General features: G+C 47.5%; 1 protein-coding gene and 1 long non-coding RNA gene across 2 annotated transcripts in view; one reads left to right on the top strand and one right to left on the bottom strand.

The window, feature by feature from the left end:
- The window catches only part of SNRNP200 (small nuclear ribonucleoprotein U5 subunit 200), a 58,183-nt gene extending 36,059 nt beyond the window's left edge, over nt 1-22,124 (top strand). Inside the window, exons 33-45 of the mRNA XM_040414477.1 lie at nt 5,088-5,266; nt 5,362-5,513; nt 6,012-6,120; nt 6,198-6,306; nt 17,755-17,944; nt 18,043-18,207; nt 18,301-18,422; nt 18,527-18,670; nt 19,060-19,236; nt 19,336-19,496; nt 20,655-20,736; nt 20,938-21,030; nt 21,696-22,124. Coding sequence (XP_040270411.1) covers nt 5,088-5,266; nt 5,362-5,513; nt 6,012-6,120; nt 6,198-6,306; nt 17,755-17,944; nt 18,043-18,207; nt 18,301-18,422; nt 18,527-18,670; nt 19,060-19,236; nt 19,336-19,496; nt 20,655-20,736; nt 20,938-21,030; nt 21,696-21,839 — 1,827 coding nt within the window. The 3' untranslated portion in view covers nt 21,840-22,124. The remainder of the gene's footprint in view (nt 1-5,087; nt 5,267-5,361; nt 5,514-6,011; nt 6,121-6,197; nt 6,307-17,754; nt 17,945-18,042; nt 18,208-18,300; nt 18,423-18,526; nt 18,671-19,059; nt 19,237-19,335; nt 19,497-20,654; nt 20,737-20,937; nt 21,031-21,695) is intronic.
- On the bottom strand, nt 1,332-7,448 carry LOC120986128. Its single transcript, XR_005775644.1, has 3 exons — nt 7,439-7,448; nt 2,132-2,138; nt 1,332-1,555 (listed from the first exon to the last, which is right to left on the bottom strand). It is a non-coding gene; the product is annotated as an uncharacterized LOC120986128 (long non-coding RNA).
- Nucleotides 22,125-22,857: the final 733 nt, after the last annotated feature.

Here is a 22,857-nt window from a genome sequence, read left to right as displayed (position 1 = left end):
TCATCGCAGCGGGTGCCGCCATCCGTCCTGCGTTTGCCGCCTCCTGGGTGGCTAAGGCCTGCGCTATCTGGGCAAAACAGCTTGTTCGCGCTTTACCCCCAGACTCTGATCAAGGGGAACTGGCAGTGCTTGCCTCTCAAATTTATCAGGCGTCCAAATTTCTTTGCGATGCCTCTATGGAATCGGCCCGCCGATCCGGCCGTGCGGCCGCTAACTCTGTGGCCATCCGCCGCACCATCTGGCTTCGTTCTTGGGCGGCAGATGCCGCCTCCAAGAAGGCTCTGATTTCCCTTTCTCGGCGGGAAGCTCTTTGGGAAGCGTTTGGAGGAGCTCATCTCGGAGGCCACTGGCGGTAAGAGCTCTCTTCTTCCCCAGAATCAGCCTCGCCGCCGTCGCTTTCCTGGGTCGTCCTCTCGGGCGCAGTCCTTTCGGGCCCCCCCTGCCCGATCTGACAAGAAGGCCTCCAGGCCTTCCTTTAAGACCAAGCCCTCCTGGCATGCCAAGCCCAAACCTGCTCGCCCCCAGTCCACTAAACCTCCTTCCGCATGACTCTGTCAAGGTGGGAGGGCGTCTGCTCGCCTTTCAGGACGTCTGGCAAGCAAGTGTAGAAGACGCTTGGGTTCTGGAGGTAGTCTCCTCCGGATACAGGATCGAATTTTCCGATCTTCCGCCGGGTCGGTTCTTCCTGACGTCGCCCCCCAGGTCCCCCTCCGGGGCAGAAGATTTTTTTCAGGCCATTCGTTCCCTTCGCTCTCTAGGGGTCATCGTTCCGGTTCCAGAGTCAGAACGCTTTCGGGGGTTCTATTCGAATCTGTTCACGGTTCCCAAAAAGGACGGTTCGCTCCGTCCTATCCTGGACCTGAAGGCGCTGAACTGCTTTGTCCGGGTCCGTCACTTTCGTATGGAATCCCTCCGGTCGGTGATCGCCTCCTTGGAGTCGGACGAGTTCCTGTCGTCCATAGACATTCAGGACGCCTATCTCCACGTCCCCATTGCCCTCTCCCACCAAAGGTTCCTTCGCTTCGCGGTAGGTTCTCTTCATTTCCAATTCGTAGCCCTGCCCTTCGGCCTGGCCTCTGCTCCGAGGGTCTTCACCAAGGTGTTGGCGCCTCTCATGGCCCTTCTTCGTGCCAGGGGGGTCGCCTTGATACCTTACCTGGACGATCTTCTGATTCGGGCCCCGTCGTTGGAGGACAACCTGTCCAGCCTGCACATCACCCTCTCAGCTCTTGCCCAGTTCGGGTGGTTTGTCAACCACTCCAAGTCCTCCCTCGTCCCATGCCAGAGGATGCCCTTCCTGGGCATGATTTTCGACACTCGCCTCGGGCGGGTGTTTCTCCCCCCAGAAAAGATTGCCTCCCTTCAGGCGGGGGTGACGCTTCTCCGCGGCCCGTCCACCCTGACTATCAGGACGTGTATGCGCGTCCTGGGGAGGATGGTGGCTTCCTTCGAAGCCATTCCCTATTCCCAATTCCACTCCCGGGACCTTCAGTTGTTTCTTCTATCCAGGTGGGACAAGTCCCAGGCAGGTCTCGATCGCCTGGTTCGTCTCCCTCTCCAGCTTCGCCAGGACCTTTCCTGGTGGCTTCTTCCTCGGACGGTGTCCCTGGGCCGTTGCTTTCTTCCCCCCAGTTGGCGGGTGGTCACGACGGACGCCAGCCTCTCGGGTTGGGGAGCTGTCCTCGACTCCCTCACAGTCCAGGGTCTTTGGTCTGCTCAGGAGTCCTCCCTGCAGATAAATGTACTCGAGCTCAGGGCAATTTTCCTGGCACTGTCTCACTGGACCCCACGTCTTCGCGGTCTCCCGGTCCGGGTTCAAACAGACAATTCCACCGCCGTGGCTTATCTGAACCACCAAGGGGGCACCAGGAGCGTGATGGCCTTGCAGGAAGCCTCCCATATCCTGCGCTGGGCGGAAAACCACGTTCCCGTCCTCTCCGCGGTGCACATTCCCGGGGTCGACAATTGGGCGGCAGACTTCCTCAGTCGTCAGCTTGTCGACCCGGGCGAATGGTCTCTTCACCCAGAGGTGTTCCTCCAACTTTGTCACCGATGGGGAACTCCGGACGTGGATCTTTTCGCGTCACGTCTCAACCACAGGATTCCGCGCTATGTCGCGCGGTCCAGAGACCCTCAGGCTTTCGCGGTAGACGCCCTAGTTCTGCCTTGGTCTCAGTTCAACCTTCTGTACCTGTTCCCCCCCATTCCCCTCCTGCCCCGAGTGCTCAAGCGTCTCAAGGCAGCCCGGGTTTCGGCAATCCTGGTGGCTCCGGATTGGCCCCGCAGGGCGTGGTACGCAGATCTAGTGTTTCTGCTCGCCGACGCTCCGTGGCGACTTCCTCTGCGCCACGATCTCCTTTCTCAGGGTCCTCTGTACCACCCGAATTTACTTCAGCTTCGTTTGACGGCGTGGCCGTTGAGACCGCGGTCTTGAAGTCCCGTGGCCTCTCGGATTCTGTCATTCAGACGATGCTTCACGCTCGCAAACCCCAGTCAGCCCGTATTTACTACCGGACCTGGAGAGCGTATTTTGCCTGGTGCGAATCTGGGCGCTTCCGCCCTCTTCATTTCTCCGTCCCTAACGTTCTGGCCTTCCTTCAGGCCGGTTTTGAGAAGGGTCTTCGTCTGGCTTCTCTCAGAGGACAGATTTCGGCCCTCTCAGTCCTTTTCCAACGTCCTGTGGCCTCGCGGGCTCAGGTTAGGACTTTCCTACAGGGTGTCGCTCGCCGAGCCCCCCCCTTTCGTTTTCCAGTGGAGCCGTGGGACCTGAATCTCGTCCTTGGCGCCCTTCAGTCTTCTCCCTTCGAGCCTTTGGCAGAGATATCTCTGTCGTTTGTCTCGTTCAAGGTGGCCTTCTTAGTGGCAGTCACCTCCATCCGCCGGGTTTCCGAACTGGTGGCGCTTTCTTGCCGTTCGCCTTTCCTGGTTTTCCATCAGGACAAGGTGGTGTTGCGTCCCGTTCCCTCTTTTCTTCCAAAGGTGGTCTCCTCGTTTCATATCAATGAAGAGATCGTCCTTCCCTCTTTCTGCCCTAATCCTTCTCACCCTAGGGAGAAATCCCTCCATTGCCTTGACGTTGTTCGGGCCCTTCGCCTGTACCTTCGCCTCACGGAACCTTTCCGTCGTTCGGATTCCCTTTTCGTGGTCCCGGCGGGTCCTCGTAGGGGTTTGCCTGCCTCCAAGGCCACCATCTCTCGCTGGGTTCGGTCGGCTGTCAAGGAGGCCTATATCGCAAAGGGCCGTGCTCCCCCTTCCAGGTTGACCGCTCATTCGACTAGGGCAGTTGGGGCTTCCTGGGCGGTGCGTCATCAGGCATCTGCTTCCCAGGTCTGCCGGGCCGCCACCTGGGCGTCAGTTCACACTTTCTCTAAGTTTTATCACATTCATTCTCTGGCTTCCGCTGACGCTAGCCTGGGGCGCAAGGTTCTGCAAGCAGCTGTGCTTTAGATTGGCGACATGGCGTTCTTCTTCCCTCCCTCAGGGACTGCTTTGGGACGTCCCATGGTGCTGTGTCCCCCAATGCCATGCACGAGAAAAATGGATTTTTTGTACTCACCGTAAAATCCTTTTCTCGTAGTAGGCATTGGGGGACACAGATCCCTCCCATTTTCTTACTGAGTTTCTTCTTGTTGTGGTCCCGGCGATTTGTGGTCGTTGGGTTTCCCCAGTTAAAGACTTGTTGGCGTTCAGTTTTCTGTTTGTTCAGGTGTATGGCGTTCCTACTGCTTTTGTACCGACTGGTGTATCTCGGCTCTTGCAGAGGGGTATAGCCCACCTGGGCGGAGCCAACACTTTTTTGTTTCTAGTGTCAGCCTCCTAGTGGCAGCTGGGCATATACCCATGGTGCTGTGTCCCCCAATGCCTACTACGAGAAAAGGATTTTACGGTGAGTACAAAAAATCCATTTATTAAAAAAAAAGTTCAAATCACCCAACCTTTCCTTAAAATAAAAATACTTAACCAATAAAAAAATAAATAAACATCATGGGCATCGCTGTGTGTGAAAATGCCCATACAATTAAAATATAATAATGGCGAAACAAGGAAAGAGAATAGCCAATTTGCAATTTTTTTTTTTTTTGTCACTTCAACTCCCTAATTTTTTTTTTTTATAAAAAGTGATCAAAAAGTCGCACACACTTCAAATTGTTATCACTAAATAGTACAGATCGCCCCGCAAAAGGCTATGTGAGCAGAAAAAAAAAAAAGTTATGACTATGTCAAGGCGGGGAGTGAAAAACGAAAACGCAAAAATGGAAAATCTCAGGGTCCTCTAAGGGTTAAAGGATGGAACTGAGCATGTGCTCCTGTCTCAGCTGGCCATATACAGATAGATGTCATTGAATAACTCAATGCCTAGAATAAATGTTTAATTACATGCAATTACAGAAGTATTCAGATCCAGTTGCTGGTTTACTTTAAGTTCTCTGCAGGCAAGCACTGACTGACAAGAGTTTACTTTTATCATCAACTTCTAGATGTGCCTTCATGATTTCTGCCCAAAAGCTGTAGATGTATGATTTGTGGTCGCCCACTTGCCTTTAGGCCTTGTTCACATATTTTGCTGGTGGAATTTGGTGCAGAGTTCTCGCCAAAAAGCCACCGTCTGCTGCGATGAAACTGCCTCCAATCAGTGCGAGGCCACGCTGCACTTTATACGGCCACCGTTTATAGCCAGGACTATGCCAAGAGTGGACATGTCCATTTTAGTTGCGGTGGACGCTGCTGGGAACTGTGCCGGGTGGACACTTGTGCTTTAGCTAAACTGCAAGAGAGTCTGAAGCATTCACATTAAGAAACCAGAGGGGTTTCTGCCGCAGGATATGTGGCGGACTTGCGGTGTTAATAGGGCCTCAATATGTTCTGCCAGACACAGAAAAAACTGAGGACTGGCCAAGTATGGACAGCAGACAGGATCCGAGGGTGCCCTCAGATATTAGGCTTGCAGCAGATCTGTGCCAGACTATTGTAGTAGTAATCTAGTAGTGGTGTGGTGATCTTTACTTTATGGTGTACATTTAGTGGTCTCCTATGTGTATGGTGTTTTTAAGCTGCCCGCTACTAATAACTCCATGTCTACCTTCTAGGGTTTTAACATCAGTCATACACAAACCAGACTGCTTTCCATGGCCAAGCCAGTTTACCACGCCATCGTGAAGCACTCTCCCAAAAAGCCCATCATTGTCTTTGTTCCATCTCGGAAGCAGACACGGCTCACGGCCATTGACATACTCACTACGTGCGCCTCCGATGTCCAGCATCAACGGTATGGCTAGTATCCAATGCTTTTGCATAGAAGATGCTTTATGTAATACGTCACTGATTGAGTCTTGTGTGTTTTATTTATTTATTTTTTTTTAGGTTCCTTCACTGCACAGAAAAAGATCTGGCACCATACCTGGAGAAGCTCAGTGATAACACATTGAAGGAGACCTTGCTGAATGGTGTGGGATATCTGCACGAAGGGCTCTCTTCTTTAGAGAGGCGCATTGTGGAACAGCTCTTTAATTCCGGTAATATATCAGGGGGTTTTTTTGTTAATATTTTCCTACTAATCAAATTTTTTGTAGCTTTAATTTTCTTAGAGGTATGTACTGTGAAAAACGTAAAACAGAAAATCGGAAAATTGTACAATTTGCTGCAATACCTCTAAGTTCTTCAGTTTTCAGTCTCTTTCCTTGTTCCCATTTGGTTACGTCAAGTGTATATAAATCTGTCCTGGTTGTGTGATGGGCGGTTTTACTGGGTAGGGCAGCGCTAAAGCCCGCCTATCAGTGCCGGTGATGTCACCGGGCTTCCTGGCAGCCCAATGAAGAACCCGGTACGTCACCGGATCTCCAAAAAATGCCTTTGCCCTGTGCAATTTACCTGTAAGAACTGTCCATGAATGCCATGTGTAATTGCTTTCTTTCAGGATTTTTCGCCAGTCTTCCGTTTCTTTTCTCCCATACCATATGCAGTTGATATTTTCCGCTATCTTAGACCACCACTCTTTTTGTCGTCCACAATAGGGGCGGTGCAGGTGATCGTAGCTTCTCGCAGCCTTTGCTGGGGTCTGAACATTTCTGCTCATTTGGTTATCATTATGGACTCTCAATATTACAACGGGAAGATTCATGCGTACGTATCGCAGATTTTTCAATTTGAGGGTTATTTCTTTAATTGCCTTTTGCCCGCTAATATTTTCCCTTTCTCAGGTATGTGGACTATCCAATCTATGATGTTCTTCAAATGGTGGGATATGCAAATCGACCGTTACAAGATGACGAAGGCCGCTGTGTTATTATGTGTCAAGGATCAAAGAAGGTGAGAAAATGGACCTTGCCGGTTACATTCGAATATACTTTGCTTCACTGTCTCATCATCTTCAGTATGTTTGCTTGTTGTCAGTGAATGTTATCGTTCTGGTTTTGTAGGCAGAGGCTAATACAAGGCTGTCCAAGCCGTATCAGACTGAAACAGGTGCACTCTGTGTAACAAGGCCGGCACCTGTGTAAGCAGAACTAGGCCTTTCAGCCCATGACCGTTAACCAAATGTTTCCAGTCACTCACAGTAATTGTAGATTTTAAAAATAGTGAGGCAGTGAGAAAGAGAAATATTAGAAAGTTACAGAACTTGAACGCAAACATTAAACCATTTCATAGCAGACATGTAGAAAAACTATATTCCTTAGAGATTTGAGGATATCCTGATGAATAATTATAATGCAAAACCGCAGCTTTTACCAAAGTTTCTTATCAATAATATGTATCATATATCACATTTATTACATCAACTTGTTTAGTTACAATTTCTCCTTTTATCTGCCAGTATTGGTATATTCGTTGCTTTTTTATTCTTTTTGAAGGGACATTTCCGTCAGTTTTTTTTTTAACTCAATAGTCATAGAATACTTTTTTGAATTGAATTTCTGCATTACTGTACCATTGACAATGGAATACTTAACTGTATCAGTCAGTACGGAGAGAACTTTTATATAGATAGGGTAACCTAATTCAGTTTACTGCTGCTGTGAGAGGGATGATGTTGGGCTACTTTCACACTTGCGCTTTTCCTTTCTGCTATTGAAATCCGTCATAAGATCTCAATAGTGGGGGGGGGGGGAAAGAAACGCTTCTGTTTTGTCCCCATTGATTGTTAACCCCTTCAGGACCCTGCAATTTTTTAGGCCATTTTTTGGAAATTTGACGTGTCACTTTGTGGTAATAACTTCGGAACGCTTTTATTTATCCAAGCCATTCTGAGATTGTTTTCTCGTGACACATTGTACTTCATGTTAGTGGTAAATTTCAGTCAATATTTTTTATTTTTTTTAAATACCAAATTTACAAAAAATTTGAAAAATTTGTAACTTTCCAAATTTTTATTTCTCTGCTTTTAAAACAGATAGTGATGCCTCATATAATAGTTACTACTTTACATTTTCCATATGTCTACTTTGTTTGGATTATTTTGTGAATGCCATTATTTTTTGGGACGTTAGAAGGCTTAGAAGTTTAAAAGCAAATCTTGCTTCCAAAACCCACTTATAAGGACCAGTTTAGGTCTAAAGTCACTTTGTGGGGCTTACTTAATAGAAGCCACCCAAAAATGACCCCATTTTAGAAACTAGACCCCTTAAGGTATTCAAAACTGATTTTACAAACTTTGTTAACCCTTTAGATCAGGGATGCTCAACCTGCGGCCCTCCAGCTGTTGTAAAACTACAACTCCTATCGTTCCCTGCTGTAGGCTGATAGCTGTAGGCTGTCCGGGCATGCTGGGAGTTGTAGTTTTGCAACAGCTGGAGGGCCGCAGGTTGAGCATGCCTGCTTTAGATGTTCCACAAGAATTAAAGGAAAATGTAGATGAAATTTCTGAATTTCACTTTTTTTTGGCAGATTTTCCACTTTAATCCATTTTTTCCAGTAACAAAGCAAGGGTTAACAGCCAAACAAAACTCAATATTTATTGCCCTGATTCTGTAGTTTACAGAAACACCCCATATGTGGTCGTAAACTGCTGTACAGGGCACACGGCAGGGCACAGAAGGAAAGGAACGCCATATGGTTTTTGGAGGGCAGATTTTACTGGGATCATTTTAATTTGCCATGTCACATTTGAAGACCCCCTGATTCACCCCTAGAGTAGAAACTACAAAAAAGTGACCCTATTTTGGAAACTGCAGGATATGGTGGCAGTTTTGTTGATACTATTTTTAGGGTACATATGATTTTTGGTTGCTCTATATGTCTAGTATTTATTTCATATAAGATATGAAATCATAAAAATTATGATTTCATATTTTTATAAAAAATGAAAAATTTAATTGGCGGAAATATAAACGCCAGTTCTTTTATTGATGAGATCTAAAGTCAATTCGTGCAGCTAATGAAACGGGGTGCTATTAATTATATAAAATATAATTTATTGCAAATAAATACAGTAAAAATGGCATACAAATTAATACAAGGACAATATCAAAATTGACCACAAGATGGTGCTCCACCGTTTACGCCATTCTCACTTAATTTACTACACTAAGTACAATACAATGCTACTCCTTTTTTTAATCAAATTATTACCGATTAGTATACTGGTTATCAAAACATTATGATGCAACGAAAAACAATAGAAATGAATCTGTGGAAAATCCCTTATGCTCAATCAAAGACCCGTTGGCCTAACTACGGATAATAAAATCCGATCAGAGATCCCACTCTGATAGAAATATTACAGGAATTCTAATGATTTGCATGTTCATTAAAATTTCCCATAAAATTATTGTTTTAACACTATTGACCCACTGATATTGGGGTCTCAACTATATGCCAATTGGAGCGATTTATAATTACTGCAAATGAAATAAATTATACATTACCCCTGGCTTTGGGATAAAGAGCTTTTAGAAGGGACCCAGCTTTCCAAGATTTAGATCTGTCAGTTTCTTTTGCGAGTCTCAGTTGTGTCCTTGGAAGAATTCCTTAGGGTGTAGGGAGCTTTTCTTTAGGACTGGAAGTGGTGAAGATGTTCTGTGATCTGTGACGTCCTATGGTACGTTCCTGACGTGTGAAGTAATGATGATGATCTGAATATTCCCTGATCTCCAAAACTGGATCAGATATTCTAATCCTTATCTATGTCCCTCCCCTCTTGGATTAGGGATTTCCAATTAGATAAGGTGGGTGTGAAGTATGTTAATCATGGGGATGATGTCATTTAATTGGCATTCCTTAGAAACTTCTGCCCATCTACCACTTGATGGCACTGTTTCATATATGAAATTTAAATGTTCAGGAATGCCAAATGAACACATATCTAACCTGTTCCCATGACTTCCTTAACCTTTCCCCATTCCATCAACCAAGGAGGTACTCTTTCTGACACTTTGCTCAGACCGACTGGCGGTATTAGAAGTTTCCCTAATCCTTGAATTTATGGGGCAGATAGGAATACAATAGTCCTTACAAAGTTTTATCCAGTTTGTGTATCTTAGCCATCCAAATGACTGACTAATTGCCGTCTAAGATAACTGAGCTCTTCTCTAAAAGAATATACTCTTTGATGCATATGTGGCATAATATATATATATATATATATATATATATATATATATATATATATATATAGATATAAATATAAGATAGATTATATATATATATATCTATTATCAATAACTGGATATGAATATACAAACATATATATCATTGGTTAAAATACATTAAATTATATGCAATCACACGTGAATATATACTTTATACTGGTCATTATATGGAATAACGCTGCATACCATTGTCTTAAGCAATAACCTCTCTTGACCCCGGTAGTTAAGACAGTTTATGTGAGACCCATTATATTCTTTAAGATACCACATCTGTTGGCAATAACTTTTAAAACAATATACATTGCATGCCAGTGACTTTCCGTACTGGTTAAACTTATCCTGACCTTTCTGGCTTATTCCAACAGAGTTCGGCCTCTTAAAGGTAATGCGAATCTTCATTTTGGTTCTAATATTGTTAGACCTTAATATGCAGATATAAATATGCCCGACATATATTACACTTTGTCAGGCAAGGTAACAAAAATAGCTGTTTTGGCACTGTTTTTATTTTTCATCTAACAGGTTAGATCATGTGCTATTTTTATAGAGCAGATTGTTACTGACGCGACAATACCAAATATGACATCATAATGCATTTTTGAAAAAAAATATTTTTGAGTCTCCATATTCTGAAAGCAATAGTTTTTTATTTTTTGGACGACTGTCTTATGTAGGGGCTCCTTTTTTTTTTAAGGATGAGATGATGGTTTGATTGGTACTATATTGGGGGGCATACGCCTTTTTGATCACTTGGTGTTGCACTTTTAGTGATGTAAGGTGACAAAAAAAAGTTTTTTTTGTTTGTTTTTTTAAGCACCGTTTTTATTTATTTTTGACGTTTACCTGAGGGGTTAGGTCATGTGATATTTTTATAGAGCCGGTCGTTACGGACGCGGCGATACCAAATATGTCTCCTATTTTTTTATAACTTGTTTTTCCAATTTTTTGTTTTATTTTGGGAAAGGGCCTTTTTTATTTTTACTTGAAACTTTATTTTTTTTTATTATGGAAAACCGTTTTCTCGCCCAGTTTCCTTGGGGGACACAGAAGACCTTGGGTATAGCTCATCTCCATAGGAGGCGTGACACTAAGTGAAAGCTGTTAAGCCCCTCCTCCACAGCTATACCCTCAGCCTGGAGAGAGAGACTGCCAGTTTTTTGCTTAGTGTCCAAGGAGGCAAGACACTCCCTGCTCTGCAGGGCTGTATTCTCCTTGTTTAAATTTTAGATTTTTACTTTTTTATTTTCTTTTTGTTCCAGATCATCAGGGATAACAGAGTCGCACTAGACCTCTCTGTTCTCCCGGGGTTGAGCTGCGCCAGTGCCGGTCACCCGCACTGCTGCCTCCCCCACAGAAGGCAAGGTGGACCAGGGCAGCCTTGCTCCCCTGCATCCCGCCAGCGCAAGGGTCGCCCGCACGCCAAGTCCCTCTTCCAGCGTCCTGCCACTACGGTGCCAGTAGCTGAAGGGGCGACCCTGCTGGAATGGACCGAAGGTGAAGACGGCTGTGGTAAGAGAGAGGCTTCTCCAGCCCTACGTCCCCGTCCCCCCCGGTCTCCTGCATGCCTGACCCCCATACTGGGCCTCTAGTCCCCTGCTGGATCTATGCTGGCACCTGCAGAGCGGCAATCTCCTTCTGCCTTACCCCCCCCCCCCCCTCCTCTGCCTGGCTCCCATAGACATGCAGCCAGTGGCTGTCTCCACAGCCAGCTACAGAAGCGGCAACATAGTTTATTTCTACCACAGGCACCCGGTCTCTGGGTCCCCCATCTCCTACCGGAGTGTTGCTCAAGGCCTGAGGCTCCTGACGGCTGTGGAGTGAGGCCTCGCCTCCGGCCGACATTGGTACTCTGGTGCGACCGGGCGCCGCAAAAATCTTAGCCCAGGCTCCGCGGCCTGCTAGGCCGCCATTCCGGGTCCCTGACTCTTCCGGCCGGCGGGGTGGGCTCCCGCGGCCGGCAAGCCGCCATTCCGAGCCCCTGACTCTTCCGGCCGGCGGGGTGGGCTCCCGCGGCCGGCAAGCCGCCATTCCGGGCCCCTGACTCTTCCGGCCGGCGGGGTGGGCTCCCGCGGCCGGCAAGCCGCTATTCCGGGCCCCTGACTCTTCCGGCCGGCGGGGTGGGCTCCCGCGGCCGGCAAGCCGCTATTCCGGGCCCCTGACTCTTCCGGCCGGCGGGGTGGGCTCCCGCGGCCGGCTTTGGGCTTGACTTCAGCAGGCCCCGGCCGACCGTCGGTGCCGGTCGGTGGGGCTCCGCAAATTGTGGCCCAGGCTTCGCGGCCTGCTGGGCCGCAATTCCGGCCGGCCCGCGGGGTGGGCACCCGCGGCCGGTTTGATGCGCCACTCCGCCTCAGCTTCCGGCGGTACATGCCGGGCGCCGCAAATTTAGACCCCGGCCTCACGGCCTGCTAGGCCGCAAAATTCCGGCCTCTGGTGGAGGGGGCGGGAACTTCTCCAGGCGCGAATTTTTCCCGCCGGGAGGTTCCTCCGCCCCCAGGGGATCGCAGCGCCGCCCTCCAGGCCGGATCCATGTTAACCCTTTTGGGTACAGGCCGGCTCCCAATGGGCCTGTATGGCTGGCCCCCCCCTTTTTCCTGACTATCTGTGCCCCTATATGGTGGCCCCCTTTAGCCTCAGAGAGGCTGTGTTTTTAATAAAAAAAAATATATATATATATATATATAACAGATTTCTATTGGACTGCGCAGGACGCTGCAGCCTCATCAGTAGTGCTGCATGTCTGCATGCCCTCTTTCCACAGGCGGCATAGTGTTGCGCTCCCAACCTGCGTCGGTGCTAGGGCATTTCCCCTTTTAGGCAGTTTTCCTGCCCTCTTCCAGGATACGGCGCTGGCCAAGTGCATGCGGCCCTTCCGTTGGCAGCATTCATCATCTCTCCAGTTATGGTGCCTGCCATGTGCATCCCCCCCCTCCTAGGCGGGATACTGCACTCTCCCTGGCTGCCGGCTGGCCATGTGCATGACCCCCTTTTAGGCGGAATGCTGCACCTTCACCGGATACGGTGCTGGCCATGTGCATGACCCCCTTCCTAGGCGGAATGCTGCACTCTCTATGGATTTGCTGCCGGCCATGTGCGTGACCCCCTTCTCTAAGCGGAACGCTGCACTCTCACTGGATTCACTGCCGGCCATGTGCGTGACCCCCTTCCATGGGCGGAACGCAGCGCTCTCACTGGATTCGCTGTCGGCCATGTGCGTGACCCCCTTCTTAGGCGGAACGCTACACTCTCACTGGATCTGTTGCCGATCGTGTGCATGACCCCCCTTTTTAGGCGGAATACTGCACTCTCACCGGATTCGGTACTGGCTATGTGCACGACCCCCTTCCATAGGCGGAACGCTGCACTCTCTCTGATGGGCTATGATGAACTTATGTACTATGTTACTATGCTGCACTCTCACTGGTTCCGCTGCCGGCCATAGGCATGATTCAGGCAGCATAAATACATCCCTCTGTCTGTGGTTGTTTTCTCGCAGGTACGTTGCTGGCCATGTGTAAGTACCCCATACATGGCGGGGTGCTTGCACTCTCGCAGGATCCGCTGTCGGCCATATGCATGACCCCTATTCCGTGGGCGGTGTACGCACTCTCGCTGGATTCGCTGCCTGCCATGGGCATGCCTTCCTTCCTCAGGTGACATACACACATTCTCACTGACTGTGTTTGTCTCTCACCAGTACGTTGCTGGCCATGTGTATGACTCCCATACATGGCGGGTGCACGCACTCTCCCTGGATGAGATGCTGGCCATGTGCATTACCCCCCCTTTTTTTCTGGGCGGCATGCTACACTCTCACCGGATACCTTGCTGGCCATGAGCATGGCCCTCTAACATGGGTGGAACGCTTGCACTCCCATTGGATACGGTGCTGGCCTTGTGCGTGACCACCCCTTGTTCCATGGGCAGAATTTGGCACGCTCATGAGATTCACGGCTGTCCTCGTATGGCTGTGCTGGACTTGTACATGTCCCCCTTCATTGGCAGAGTAGTAGCACTCTCGCTAAGTCAGTGTTGGGTGTATTATTGCACACTCACTTAATGCTAGGATAACCCTTTGCATGTTCCCCTTTCACTAGGTGGACCTCCTGCTGGATTATAGGGTATGTCCTGCTTCTCTGAAGTAGGTACGGCCTTAGGCATCACTCCCTTTTGGGACCGGCCTTTGCACTCTTGCAGACTGCAGTTTGCCAGATACAATTTCCCCCCTTTCGGGGCGGACTGCTTGCGTTCCATCGCATGCTATACTAGGCTTGTGCATAACTCCCTTTCAGGTTGCACTTTGCAATTCCGTACATGCTGTGGCACTCTGTGGCGAGCCCCCTTTTTCGCTGAATTAACCTTTTTGCAGTGAGCGAACGTTCTTGTGCGTTGTTTGGGCCGTTTATGCCTTCTCCTCCTGTAGGTGGGTTGGCCTTCTCACTGCTTACGGGCTGCTCGTACGTATGCCTCACCTGCTTCCTGCGGCATACTTTTGTTTTCTTGGGATACGATGCTGGCCGCAAGCCTTGCACTCGTCTCTAAGGAGTTCATTCTGTCCACCTGACCCGGACGGGCTCTACTTGCTCTCTGCTGCACGGAGCTGGGTGGTACTCATTCATTTAGTTGGCCCTTCATCCCAGGGAGTGTTCGTGGTTCCTAGATGCGTGCCCATTCGTCCTTCCGCGGTATTGCTTCCCTGCGTTAGTGGTCACATGGTCGGGAGTGCTGTTGTCTGGAGCGCCCCTCGAATTCTTCGTTGGCTCTGGCAGGACTGCGGTTCCCTTGCCTGCTGCAATTTCCTCCTCTTCGGATGTAGTGTGGTATGAGTCCTTCCTCTTGGCGCCTCTACGCTTCAGTCTGATCTGCTACCAGGTGCGGGCCGCTTTTCTCGGGAAGGTCACCCAAATTCTCTTGGGTGCTCGATTACCCAGGTCCGGAGGACCTCCACCTTGGGTTCTCAGGGTATTCGCCTTCTGCGAGGCGGTGAACCGGGCATCTCACAGTGTAGCAGGGTTCTGCTTTTGAGCTGTCCTATGGCTTCCCTGTTGCCCACTCCTCCTTTCGATTGGAGGGTGTTATGCCGGCCTCTGTCTCGACTACCTTATCTCGCCGGCTCTGTTTGGCTCCCGCTCGGAACAGATCACTCCGATGTGGCTTCTGTCCCGCCAGACTTCAGAGGCTGTTCCTTCACTGTCCTCCCCTCTGGGGAGAGCATGGTTGTTCATGTGGATGGTTCCGGTGTTCCTTTTGGCCTCGTACTGTCTCCCTTGTCCACACTGGCTGTATTAGCTGTGCCTATTTACCGAGTCTACCGCGTTCTGTCCTCCCGCTGAGTGCAGATTGCGTGGTCCATTCTAAGTCAATGGTCCTGCTGTAGACTTACCTTCTCGGTAACTTGGGGGGACTACCTTTCGGTCCAGATTGTCCTTTGATCTCCCACACCGGGACTGTAGAACATGGCTACATCAGCATGGACTTTAGCCTGTCTTGTCCTGGCATCTGGCGGATGCTGGGCGGGCCCTTTGGTTCCTTTCAGTCTGTCCTTCTACTCCCCCGCTAGGGTGGATACGGGACAACGTTGCCCGGGGGCCGACGGGACCAGTTTTGTCGACTTCTGCCCGTGTTACTGGTCTGCGCCTGATCACATTGGTTTTTTTCGCCCGCTTGCCAGGCGACTCCAGCGGGTTTGCTACTGTCCGCTCCTGGCTGTATTTCGTCCAGGATCTGTCGTAAGACTTATGGTTCTTTTGTCTGGGGTTCTGTGGGAAGCTGTGCATTCCCCACTCTGACCTTTTCTCTCCCCATGGTTCTGTCTTTTTTTCCAGTCCGGCCTGGACCTGGACTGGGATTCCTTTACTTGAGGTGTCAAGTGTCAGCGCTGTTCTTCCTCTTCCAGCGTTCCCCGGCCCTCTGGGCCTGTCAAGACCTTCTTACTCGAAATGGCTCTTTGGTTCCTCTGTACTGTCCTTCGGTATCGCCCTGGGAACTTCATACTGAGCTCTCGGTGCTCCAATCTTGTCCTTGGAGCCGTTACAGAAGTTCTCTCTACCCCGTCTGTCCTGTACGGTTGTGTTTCCGTATCAGTCGTGTCTCTGACTGGTGCCTGAATGGCCCCTTTTTGTTCTGAGCCTTATGTCTTTTCCCAGGACAGGGCTGTTCTACATCCCGTTCCTTCCTTCTGAAGGTGGTGTTTCCCTTTCGCTTCAACACTTCACCGATTTGGACGTTGTTTGGGCCTTGCCGGTTTTACTTGGAGATCTCCGACTCTTGTCGACGTTTGGTCTCTTGGGTTTCCTGGAGGTCCGCACTTAGAGTTGACGGACTCCAGGGTGGTTTTCCTCCGCCTTATCAGATTGGCTATTGCTGAGGTTACCGCACCGAGGGCAGGATTCTGCCTTTGCTGTCACCGTTCATTTCACCAGAGCGATCGGTGCCTCCTGGGCCGGAGACATTGGGCTTCGGCCATGCATTTGAGCAGGGCGGCCACAGGCCTTCCGTGCACGCTTTACAGAGTTCTACAGGGTGCATACTCTGGCTTCGGCGTATGCTGCCTTGGTCCGCCTGGGTCTGCAGGCGGCGGTTCCTTGATGCCTTCGGGTGCTTCGCCTTGGAGCTGTGGTCCCTCCCCTTTTGGACTGCTTTTGAACGTCCCAAGGTCTTCTGTGTCCCCCAAGGAAACTGGGCGAGAAAACGAGATTTTTGTATAACTTACCAGTAAAATCTCTTTCTCGCTCTTTCCTTGGGGGACACAGCACCCACCCATTCATTGTTTTTCTCTACACGGTTTCCGAGTTTGTGTTACCCGTTGGGTAGTTGGCTTGTTGGTTCCTTGTTGGACTTTGCCTTTTCTCACTGCTTGGACACGCAACTGGCAGTCTCTCTCTCCAGGCTGAGGGTATAGCTGTGGAGGAGGGGCTTAACAGCTTTCACTTAGTGTCACGCCTCCTATGGAGATGAGCTATACCCAAGGTCTTCTGTGTCCCCCAAGGAAAGAGCGAGAAAGAGATTTTACTGGTAAGTTATACAAAAATCTCGTTTTTTTTACTTTTTATTTTTGTCCCACTCTGGGACTTCAACTTTTGGGGGTCTGATCCTGTTTACAATGCATTACAATACTTCTGTATTGAAATGCATTGGCTGTAAGTGTATTACTCACTGTAATACACTTAGTGTCCTGCCTGTGAGATCCAGGGGGCTGGATGTCACAGGTTCTCACGGAAGGCAGCCATGATGCCTAGGGAAGGCTGCCTTCCCTGCACCCGCCGCGGTTAGCGTTGACTGCGGCAGTGCAAGGGTTAATGCGTCGGCATCAGTGTTTTCACTGATGCCGGGATATGCAACAGGGACCCGGCTGTCAGTGACTCCCTGTTGCATATCCCTGTGCCGCTGATCGGGCGGGCTCAACTCCTGTACGTCACTGGTCCTTAAGTGACGTCCAGCTGTGACGTACATGTACGGCAAGGGTCCTTAAGGGGTTAATGGGGACAAAACTGAACGAAGTGGAATCCACCAAAATGCGTTCCGTTTGGTTGCATCCTCATCGCGGACAGAATAAAACGATGCAAGCAGCGTTTTTCTGTCTGCGATGTGTGGAGCAAGACGGATCCATCATGACTCACAATGTAAGTCAATGGGGACGGATCAGTTTTCTCTGACACAATAGAAAACGGATCCGTCCCCCATTGAATTTCAATGGTTTGAGATGGATCTGTCTTGGCTATTTTAAGAATAATACAATCGGATCCGTTCATAACTGATGCAGACGGTTGTTTTATTATGACTGAGGCGTTTTTGCTGATCCATGATGTATGTAGTGTGAAAGTAGCCTTAGCTGAAGAGTGATCCTCCTTGTAATAGTGGGTATAGAATTGGAATATCAGTTTTAGATGTATTGTTCTATTGATGGGCCTAGATAAATATGTCCACAGAACAACATTGCATTGAATATTGTAATGTTGTAATTGAGATACTACAAGGGGGCGGCAGTAATAGCCTGACTGAGAGTTGGGCTAGATTAACTGCTGTGCTAAAATTCCAAACAAAGAGGAAAAAGAGCCAGGACATGAAATAGAATACATGGAGTTAATTTAAAAAACACAGAATTTTCACATATAGTTAGCCAATATGAAATAAAAAAAAAAGATTATCAAACTGTTCATTTATCAATTTCCAGGACTTTTTCAAGAAATTCCTCTATGAGCCTCTGCCAGTTGAATCTCACTTGGATCACTGCCTACACGACCATTTCAATGCCGAGATTGTCACCAAGACCATAGAAAACAAGCAGGATGCAGTGGATTACCTGACCTGGACATTCCTGTACAGGCGAATGACACAGAACCCAAATTACTACAATTTGCAGGGTGAGCACGGGATTAATATTGGTATCATTTGTCTTATGGCTCCACTTTGTCTCAAGTATGTAATTAACATGTCACTGTCATTTGTGGGCTTGTTTCAGGTGTGTCACACAGACATCTATCGGACCATTTGTCAGAACTGGTTGAACACACACTCAGCGACCTGGAACAGTCCAAATGTATCAGCATTGAAGATGAAATGGATGTTGCTCCTCTTAATCTGGGCATGATAGCTGCTTATTATTACATCAACTACACCACCATAGGTGACAACAACCTCCTTACTCCAAACTTTTTTCCTCGAGGAGACTTCTATCGCTCCATCCCAGTCTCATTCATTTTCTAATTTTCTTCCCCAGAACTGTTTAGCATGTCCTTGAACGCCAAGACCAAAGTGAGGGGATTAATTGAAATCATCTCTAATGCAGCAGAGTATGAGAGCATACCTATCCGCCACCATGAAGACAACCTGCTGCGTCAGGTGAGCACAGGATAACTGCATATGAAACTGGTTCTGGAGTTCTGATGGTGTTGTAATCTGCCATGATTAAAATTATTCTCCTCTTTTACCGTTCCCACAACCAGCTGGCACAGAAAGTCCCACACAAACTTACTAATCCCAAGTTCAACGACCCACATGTGAAGACCAACCTGCTGCTTCAGGCTCACCTCTCCAGAATGCAGTTGAGCGCAGAACTGCAGTCAGACACTGAGGAGATTCTTAGTAAGGTGAGAAATGAGCCGCAATGAAATTTCGTTAAGTCCTCCCACAGCGACTCCTTGTAATTCGGGATGAGCGAATCGACTTTGGACGAAACGGCCAAAGTCGATTCGCATGAAACTTCGTTCTACTATTGTACAGAGCAGCAGCTCCGTACAGTATTAGAATGTATTGGCTCTGATGAGCCAAAGTTATTGCTTCACGAAGTCTCGCGAGACTTCGTGCAATAACTTCATAGATTAATTTGTACAGTAAAATAACATTTCCCGAACTCTGGTTCGGTTCCAAGGTACCTTTTCCGTACAGTATTAGAACTAAGTTTTATGCGAATCGACTTCGGATGTTTCATCCCTACTCATCATAATGTTTTACCGGTTGTAAACTCTCTCTTCTCCAGGCAGTCAGGCTCATCCAGGCATGTGTAGATGTCCTCTCCAGTAATGGTTGGCTGAGCCCAGCTCTTGCTGCTATGGAATTGGCACAAATGGTCACCCAAGCCATGTGGTCCAAGGACTCTTATCTGAAACAGCTGCCGCACTTCACTACTGAGCATATCAAGAGGTGTACCGATAAGGTAAAATGGCACTTTCAGCGCTACTACAGCCTCCTTGTGTTATCATAGCGTATGCCATTCTGGGCACACTGCTGACTGCTAATTTCTCTTGCAATGCAGGGTGTGGAGAGTGTTTTTGATATTATGGAGATGGAGGACGAAGATCGTACAGAGCTGCTGCAACTCTCCGATGGTCAGATGGCCGATGTGGCCAGGTTCTGTAACCGGTATCCCAATATTGAACTCTCTTATGAGGTGGCAGAGAAGGAATCCATTAGGAGGTAAGTGCTGGTAATACAGCAGAGATGCAACAGTTCGGATTGATAAAATAACTGGAGGAGATTTATCATAAGGATAACATGAGTATTCAGTGTTGCAGTTGACCATGGCATCTGTGATCACATAGACTTTGCCACTGAATGTTTGCTATGTAAAACAGCAGGCCCGCAGTGTGTATGGCGCCCACTCTGCTACAGAGCAGGCGCCATATTTAAAGACCCGACATCCACTGTGCATGCACGGGGGGAAGCGGTTAAAATTTACAGTGCATAAATTTGGCTTAAATCACCTCAATGGGCTAACCATACCCATTCACTTTGCAAAACTGGAGTGAGTGGTGTAAAATGCACAATGTTGCAGATGTTTTTCACTAGTAGTCCCCAAAAAGTTACAAAAACTTAATTTTGTACATTTTTGAAGCCAGAATTAGGGAATTATGATGACAAATTAACCTCCCTGTCCAGTATAACTTGGACAATGTGAGTGGAAAGTTACAACTCCTTCATTCTGCCTATAGACTTGAGGTTCATCTGCCTGTCTCCTGTCTAAGGGAATAGCCCAACTACCCCATTATATATCCTGTCAGACGAAACTCAGATCATACAGATTGGATATAGTCACAGTAATCCTATTCACCTAGGCGCACATAGCGCCTCTTATCCCTTTCCTCCAAGGACTTGCATGAAGGGCTGGTCAGTTTAAAGTTTTTTTTTGACTCTGGATAGGTCATTATTATCTGATTGGCACGAGTCCGAAACCCGGGAACCATGCCGATCTGCTGTTTGAGAAGGCAACAACACTTTTGAGAGTACTGCAGCCTTCTCGCAGTTTACCCAGCACAGCGCAGTACATTGTATAGTGGCTGTGCTTGGTATTTACTTCAATGGGGCTGAGCTGCTCCTAGGCCACGTGACCGATGACTGTGCCATCACATGGCTAGGGAAAGCTGAGTAGGCCGCAGCACTCGCCAGTGCCTTCTCAAACAGCTGAGCGTCAGGGGTCCCGGTGTTGGACCCCCCCTCTGATCAGATACTGATGACCAGAGGATAGGTCATAAGTTTAAAGTGTCAGAAAACCCCTTCAAATCCTAAGGTATTAGTAGCTGACTTTGATGTCCACATAGTCATGGTCTTAGGTGTGATTTGTTTTTGATCTTTCAGTGGTGGAGCTGTTGTGGTACTTGTGCAGCTGGAAAGAGAAGAGGAAGTTACAGGACCAGTCATTGCGCCCCTCTTCCCCCAGGTATGTTCTACAGTCGGGAAATTCCAAGAGCCTTTGCCACAAACTGTAGCAACTTCAGAATCTGTTGTACAGCTGTATGTGTGTACTACATAAACTTGTTTTTCTGTGACGACTCGGCACAATACACAATCCTAATTTTGCTTTTTTGCTTCTTTTATTGTGTAATCTTGTTTGATAACTTTTTTTTTTATTTATATACAGAAACGTGAAGAGGGGTGGTGGGTTGTCATTGGAGATGCTAAATCAAACAGCCTGATTTCCATCAAGAGACTCACACTTCAGCAGAAGGCCAAGGTGAGTACTGGATATCCATATATACACCAACATATGGCATGAATATTTGAGTAGAAATCTCTGAGATTGTATAGAAACAAATTAGGTGCAATATGTCATCACGGAGCTTTGGCTTAAAACTGGCCTATTGTGTTTTCAATGACTAAATTTATATATATATATATATAAGTATTTTTTACTTGAAATACTACCCAAACTCTAACAGCCCTATTACAGAGCGAATATCATACAGATTCTCAGGCATGTAAGCGAAATGAGAATCGTGTGATGTAATAAGTATGAACGATTCAAAGACTAGCAACAAATTTCTTGTTTCTCGTCCATCGTAATCTTTCAGCATGTGAAAAAAATCATTGCTCCTAGTTAATAGATCAGTTTGTATAATATGGAGTCATCTACTCGCTAACGATCTCGTACATGCTTTTTGACTAGGCATCTGTCCCCCATCTTTACATGTAATAACAAGGAACGATTTAAAAGCCAATGAGTAATGACTGCAAGTACTAACTATTATCTATGTGCATAATAAGAAAAAAAAAATTGTCGCTATATCTTCGGTCGTTTATGGTGATTTTATAGGACATCTGCTGGTGTTATAATACTTTAAGTTTAATGGGGCATCTAATACACAAAAAACATTGAACTTTTTATTTTCATTCCCACAGGTGAAATTGGATTTTGTGGCTCCAGCCACAGGGACACACAATTACACCCTTTACTTCATGAGCGACGCTTACATGGGATGTGACCAGGAGTACAAGTTCAGTGTAGATATAAAGGAGGCTGAAAGTGACAGTGACTCCGATTAGGACATTTACAATCTCATGAAGGGTTGATTTCAGTCTCTTCTAAGTTACTCAGTAATTGACACGAAGAAAGTGTGTGCACAACTTAGAGACAATGTTAATGTATATAGGAGCTTTTAAATGTGACCTTCGTGAACATTGTTACCTAAGTGAATATGTAATGAGCAACACAGCAGGGATGCCATTAAGATGTAGTAGTTATGTAATGACTGAGGAAAATCTTTACAAGTCGTGTTCCTGTTCTGTTTCTTTACTAGTTTATAAAATAAACTTTGGTTTTGTAAGTTGTGTTCATGTTCTATGAAAAATTTTGCACTTGATTTCACCATGAGGAGAGCTATATCCCAATCCCTGTTCCTGTAAGTGGGAGTCCAGTGGGCAGTCCTACCCGGTGATTGAGGGGTATCTCTATATATCCACCCTCATACAGGGAAGGCTGCCTCTGATGGGAGTGCCCACTCAACTCATAAGCATAGAAGAGCAAGAATTAAAATCAATAAAGTACTCCACACAGGACAGAATGGAAAAGGTACTAGGCCTGGAAACTAGGGAAAGGTCACCACCTAGTGAATTCCTAAACCGAGCCCTGACTACTATCAGTATTAACAGACCTCAATGTCTGGAATGTATTCGTACGCCGTAACCTAGAGCCCTATCTGACCCTAAAGGGCCCTGGAAATAGTGTCAGGACAAAAGATGACCTGTTCTTTCCCAACTGAAGGAACAGGAGACTTCCTCAGGCCTTATACCAAAAGATAGGGGAATACAACAAACTAGAGAATAGGAAAAGACACTTAACTCCGAAGTATGCGGATGAGCAGGAACTCAGTGGAGAACCAAACACCAGCACTACCAAAACCAGAAAGGAGCTATCAACCGCATAGCATGATGGGTGAGACCAGACTAAATAGAAGAGTTAGAATGACCACTTAAGGCTACTTTCACACTTGTGTTTTGGTTTCCGTTTGTGAGATCCGTTTCAGGGCTCTCGCAAGCGGTCCACAACGGATCAGTTTTGCCC

Source organism: Bufo bufo, chromosome 1, assembly GCF_905171765.1.
Source record: "Bufo bufo chromosome 1, aBufBuf1.1, whole genome shotgun sequence".
Lineage (NCBI taxonomy): Eukaryota > Metazoa > Chordata > Amphibia > Anura > Bufonidae > Bufo > Bufo bufo.
The sequence above is the reverse complement of the archived record's forward strand: the minus strand, read 5'-3'. Positions and strand labels throughout refer to the sequence as shown.